At 44.4% G+C, this 6,508-nt stretch overlaps 1 protein-coding gene across 1 annotated transcript; it reads right to left on the bottom strand.

The window, feature by feature from the left end:
- Nucleotides 3,079-4,902, bottom strand: LOC109830851 (pentatricopeptide repeat-containing protein At1g52640, mitochondrial-like). The gene has a single exon (XM_020398212.1). The coding sequence runs from the start codon at nucleotides 4,900-4,902 to the stop codon at nucleotides 3,562-3,564; it is 1,341 nt and encodes a 446-aa protein (XP_020253801.1). The 3' UTR covers nucleotides 3,079-3,561.

Genomic DNA, 6,508 nt, shown 5'->3' with positions numbered 1-6,508 from the left:
TCTCTCTCTCTCTCTGGGCTCCTGCCTTATCTATATGAGCACATGAGCAGGTAACTTCTGCTTGGTGTCAGTCAAGAAGTGGTGCACAAACTTCTGGCTGAGCTGCCCAAAGCTACCGATGGACTTCTTCTCCAAGGAGTTCCACCAGAGTTTGGCGCTTCCCGATAAGGTGATAGAAAAGCACCTGCATATAGCGGCTTCGGGCACATGCAACATGCTCATCATGTCATAGTAATTTTGGACATGCTCCGTAGGGTCTCCCTCGCCCTTGTAGTTCTCTACTTGGGGCATCTTAAATTTCTTACAGGTGGCATTCATGATGTCATTGGTGAGAGGAGTGTTCTTCCCAATGGCTTCGACTATTGGTCGGCAAGTCCGATCATAACCGGAGGCCATGTAGGTAGCTGAGGGGTCTAGAGTGGCGTGATAATACCGAGGATCTCATTGGGCTCCCATGGTGGTATGCTCCCTTTTGTCACAACAAGGGTTGGGACTTCCCCAGTCACTTCCATGTATAGAGGGTGGCGCTAGTGAGGATCTGCTCAGCGAGTCGGCTGGCGTGGAGAAGGAGATGTGTGCTCGTCATGGCTTCTATGTTCTCCGGTATGGGCAGCATGCAGAGGCAGAGGAGCCTTTAGTTGGACTCCTGTTGGAGGATGAGTCACCAAATGTTGGCCCCTTGATGGTGGAGGAGCAACGGAGTGAGTGGGCTGCGGAGTATGGATCCGATAGAGGACTTCGGCGATGAAAATAGCAAACAGCTGCTAGAAGGCTTGAGTGATCTGTTGGGTGGATTCTTTAAGCCGAGCTTGCATGACATAGGTTGGATGTGACTTTCCTGGGATGAACTGATCAGACATATGCTCAGAATCAAGCATGATTGTTCGGAGAAGAAAGAAGGCCCCACAGTGGACGCCAAACGATTGATGTTTGATATCAAACAGTCAAATGGAGGAATTGATTAAGTTGGCGGATGTCCTCTAACGCTCTGAATGTCTGGTTCTGAAGTACGTTGCTCTTCAATGCACAAGTAGCAAATCGTAAGATGACAGAGTTGGGTTCTCCGGTTGTTCCTCCAATGATCAAGTCAGTGATTTGCTTGAGTGGAGAAGTAAAATGAACTGCAGTTAAACACGGTGAGTAGTAGTCAAGAACTTATCTTCTTGTTGAAAATAGTACCCCTATTTATAGTGATGATAGAATGGTAACTCCAACCCACGTCAGCCTCTGCTTTACAGGTGTCGGCCGACGAGTGGAGGAGAGGTTATTTCGGTATTTAATGCGAAGTGATTAGGGGTGTGCAGTGCCGACATGATCCGATGTGTCATAAAGACTATTGGATGCAGAAGAGTGATGGCGCCCATAATACATTTAATGGCATTTATTGTATGGTAATTGGTCGCCAGTGCACAGGAGGGGGCTTGATGCTGGAGGCATTTCATCGCCTTTCTACTTGTCCGATGGTCAAGAAGTACCATATTTTGAGTCGCCCTCGCAAGGTGTCGGCCGATTAGTCGGCCGAGTGGAGTGATTAAGCAGTCAACTCAGTAAGAGGACAACACTTAAACGGCTTTCGGGTCGTCAACACGTGACACCTATCGAGTCATCCTCGTAAGATGTCGGCGTGTTCGAGTCGACCGAATTGGGTCCTTGATTATCTTGAAACGCTGACTTGATTATGCACAATGTGAGACACTTATCTACCATTGATTGGAGATTATTTTTCATCACTAAGACGACTATAACAATGTATATTAGACCTTTAGATGGAAAGAGAGGATTTTCTTTTTTTCTTTTTGAAATAGAGAACAAAAAGAATGATTCATAGAAAATTAAAAGATGAAGAATAGGAATTTCCAAGATGTGGATGATAGTGGACTAAGATAAGATAGTGAAAAAAGAATGAGTCAAAAAGAATTACTAGTTATTAAATGTTAGAGCTCTTAGAATTTGTAAAGTGGCAAAAATTTGCAACCAAATTTTTTTTTACTTTATTAGTATAGTATTGATTGATGATTAGCAACTAACTTTTGGGCATTGCAGCTTCGGCTTTAATCATAAGGTCGAAGAGAAAACTGTTCTTAGAGGATAAGCCAACGTAACAGCAAAGATTTTCTAGATTAGTACAGTCATGAGGAATGACTTCCTGGAAAAATTTCATTAGTTGTTTTGAGTTTCTACCCTAGGTTTCTTTTCCTTTACGTTGTAGGTGGAAAATAATGCTTTCAGGGGTGGGATTATCCTGTCATTCACTAATTTCAAATTTTTTGTGTGTAAGAAAATAAATAAATAACCCTGGCAGCTCAGACCTTGTGATGAGGGCTTCCAATTCATCAACAATTGCAGTATAGCCAAATAGGAATTGTTCCTCAGAAATATTGAGCCACAGTTCAAAGAATCGTTATAAAAGACAAGTAAATGCAACAAAGTGTTTCAGTATTCAAAATTCAGCAAGCATTAATGTTTGATTGGATTCTCACTCCATACTGCAAAATACGGTAGCATGAGAATTTCAAACTACTCTAGAAACTCGAAATAGATACGAAATACATCTACAGGTTCAGTAATTGCTTTGGGTTTTCAAATTGGCATTTCTTCTCGTTGATGTTGTTTTTACATTTAGTGAACCCTCTAATGCCTGTTTGTTCTCAGAATCTCAGAATATCCAGAACAGCTTCACTAACATCATGCATACCTATTTGGTATCCACAGGTTTGCCAATAACATTAGGGTATGATACATCCTTTTTAGAATTTCCTCAACAGCCTTGGTATCTTCAGGCACACCACGATCAAGTCATTCAGGGTACTCAACAACTTCTGAGGTTTGATATTGTGGCAGGAACCTTTGACAGGAAGAAATATTTCTACTCCCAACTCGGAAAACATTTTCTGCTTCAAAATACTTTGCATGTTTTTCATCTGCAGGGAACATTTAAACTAAAGATTATGCTGTTACTGCTTAAACTAATAGCCAAGCAATATTGAAACCAAAGAATGCATTTCCGAAAGTACGAAACAACTTAATGCATTAGCCAATTTATCATGACAGTTTGTGGACAAATTTATAACAAAGAAGTAGATTCTTCAAGCGTTCTTCCTCACTCTGAAATAAATAGACTACATCAAACGGTGACAAAGAGGGGTGCTTCACATTTCAAATTGCATGCCCAGCTTATGCTCATTCATTACAACAAGAATACAACAAAACCAAGCTTCCTGTACAACAACAATAATACCCACACTGGGGGCGCCCAGATGGTAGGAATTTTTCCTGCCACTCAGCTCGACTGCCAGGGTTCGAATCCCCGTCTACTAACCTGAGATCCTGAGGGGGCAAGGTGGGGGCCATATTCTCGGAGGTTTGTTTGGGGTTGGAACTTGGAACTCAAGCCAAACCTGAGGGAGGCCACACACCAATCAAAGTTCCTCGTTACCAACAAAAACAACAAAAGAGTAACAAAACCATTAATCTTAAAATTTTGGAATCGGCTACATAAGTTCTATTCTACTATCAGTTCTGTTTAAAGTTATCTCCTCCCTTAAGTTAATCATGATCATGTCATTCGGAGATTCTTTTATTTCCGCAATAAATAGCCTTTTCTTCCTTCTCAATCCCCTTCCCCGTCTCCATAACCCTTGAAAGCTCTTGAATCTTACACGAAGAGCTCCTCCTCATCCTATCAACAACCACCTCGACCCTCTCCCTCAACCCAACCCTCAACAATTCACTCCTCAACAACACACAAGTACTGTCATACGGGGGGACCCCCTCATCAACCATTGCCTCAAGATACCGACACGCGTCCTCCACTCTCCCTTTCTTCCTACACAATCCATGTATCATCACCGCATAACTACATGCCGAAGGGAAAAACCCTCTCCCCTCCATTCCATCCCAAACCTCCATGGCTCTATCAATCCTCCCAACTCCAATCAACATCTTGATTAACATATTGTACGTGTGCCGATCAGGCAAGCAACCAGCCTCATCCATTCTCTTTAGCAGCTTCGTGGCTTTATTCGCCTCACGGAGTTTACAGTGAAACGCTAGAATCCTGTTGTAGCTCCAGACATCCGGTTCTAGTCCTCTGTCAAGCATTTCGTCGAGCAACTCGTATGCTTCCTCCGCTTTCTCTTCTTTCTCACATAACAATCTAATTGCGCAATTATAAGTGAACACATTTGGCACCAAACCCTTCCTCTTCGTGTTTTCAAGCATTCTAAGTGCAGAGCTCGAGTCTCCGGCTTCACAGTATGCACGAACGAAAACTGCGTACGTACCCGCATCCGGATCGAGCCCGTGCACCGTCCTCATCTCCTTCAACCGCCTCTCCGCCTCCTCCATCTCCCCTCCATTACACAAAGCAGCCAGCAAAGCGTTATAAGCTGCGACATCAACTTCACACCCTCGTTGGTGCATTTCGTCAAACATTTGAACCGCCTCCTTGGGCTTCCCTTTCCTCGCACAGCCCTGCATCAAAATGCTATACGTCTTCTGGGTTATGCTGAAATCCGACCTAACCCTGTGAAACAACTCGCGCGCATCGGTCACGTGACCGTATTTGCACAGCGCGTAGAGCAGGATGTTGAGGTCGTCGGCGTTAGCCTGCAAACCGAAGCCGTGCATTCGGTTGAAAGCTCGTATAGCGTCGGCGGCAAGGTTGGCTTTGGAATAAGCGAAGAAGAATATGTGAAAGAGGTCGGAGGAAAGCTGGGACTTTTGGTGCTGGTGGGTGTCGGCGAGGTGGGCCCAGGCCTGGGGGAAGTGGAAGTAGGCGGGAAGGAAGCGAGGAAGGTGGAGGAGGAGGCGGCGGGAGAGGAGGGAGAAGTCAGGAGGGAGGAAGGCGAAGAGAAAAGAGGCGGTGGGAGGTGGGAGTCGTCGCCATATCGGAAAGACCATGGAGAGTTGCGTGAATAGCAGCGGATGGAGAGGTCGGAGGTCGGGGAGCGGTGGTCGCTGAGGACGCGGCAGAGGAGTTGAGGGTGGCGTCGGAGGAGAGATGACGGAGGCGAGGAGGGGGAGGGGTGGTGGCGGCGGAGAGATCGGAGGGCCATTGCTCTCGACTCTATGGCCTATGCCGGAAAAATATTGGCTCAGGGGGGTGCTTGTTTTAAGGAAAAATTGCTTCTACGGCCAAATTTATATTTTTAATATGTTCTAACCCCTCCTACTTTTTTTAATGTTCTTTAGCCTCTCCTTTTTGAAAAAAATATGGCCAAGCCCCTCCTATCATGATCCAGCTCATTTCAGCACTTGATTAGACATGTCAGCTCATGATTAGACATATCAGCTGATTTAAATCCGAATTTACCCTCATCTTTCTTATGTCAGTGGATGTTAACTCTTTTTCTGTAAAATGTTAACTCTTTCTGTAACATGTTACTCTTTTCTGTAAAATGTTAACTTTTTTCTGTAATATGTTAACTCTTACAGATAACATGTTAATTCTACAGCTAACATGTTAACTCTTACAGCTAACATGTTAACTCTAACAGCTAACATGTTAACTCTTACAGCTAACATGTTACCTGTAAGAGTTAACATGTTACAGAAAAGAGTTAACAGTTAATAGAAAAGAGTTAACATGTTACAGAAAAGAGTTAACATGTTACAGAAAAAGAGTTAACATTAATGTGCCCACGTGAAGTTCCTCGGACGCTGCTGGGCGACGGAGCGGGGAAGGGGGCAAAGGGGACGAAGGAGGAGGAGGGAGGTGCATCGGGGAGGAGACGGGAGGAGGCGAGGGAGGTGCAGCGTGGGAGGGGGGCGGTGAGGATGAGGAGGGACCTGTAGGCGGGAGCGCGGCGGGTGTGCGCGGGGAGGGAAGGCGAGGGCGGAGGTGTATGCGGGGGAGGGGAGGCGGGGGGGGGGAGGAGGTGTAGGGGGAGGGGAGGGAGGCGGGGCGGAGGCAGAGGGGGAACGGAGGAGGAGGAGGGGTGTGTAGGGGAGGGTAAAATGGGGATTGTGTATAAAGTTTGCATAGGAACTTGGGGAGATGGGCTTTTAATAATTTTTTCAAAAAGGTGGGGCTGCAGCACATGTTTGAAAGTTGGGAGGCTAGAGCATATTGAAAATATAAATTTGGGGTCTTGAAGCAATTTTTCCTTGTTTTAAATTTGAAATCCAACCCAAATACCAAAAATTTTTGAAACAAACACCCCCTTAACGGCTTAAACTGCATGCATTTGAACAGTTATTGCGTAGCCCCAAAAGCTTTCGGACTATCAGAAAAAATCTCTTAAGTTTAGGTCCCCTCTAACTTCGTGCTCTTATTAGAAATCAATCTTTAACCTTGAGATTTTATCATTAAAAAAAGGGTTTTTATTTCTAGGCCCATTTGTTTACTCATCTTTATCTATAAACATAATCACTATTTTTTTATTCCTAAACCCAATTGTCTTTTTGTCTTTACCTTTAAATCTAATTTCAAAATACAGTATATACAACACTTGTATTTATACACTAACATAACAAAAAACCCAAAATACCCCTTTCAACACCCAAC

This window comes from Asparagus officinalis, chromosome 2, assembly GCF_001876935.1.
Source record: "Asparagus officinalis chromosome 2, Aspof.V1, whole genome shotgun sequence".
In the NCBI taxonomy this organism is placed as follows: Eukaryota; Viridiplantae; Streptophyta; class Magnoliopsida; order Asparagales; family Asparagaceae; genus Asparagus; species Asparagus officinalis.
Note: the sequence above shows the minus strand (reverse complement) of the source record. Positions and strands in the feature narration are given on the sequence as shown.

Excerpts from the sequence above, each read along its gene's own strand:
- LOC109830851 (XM_020398212.1), bottom strand. The coding sequence starts at position 4,902 with ATGGTCTTTCCGATATGGCGACGACTCCCACCTCCCACCGCCTCTTTT.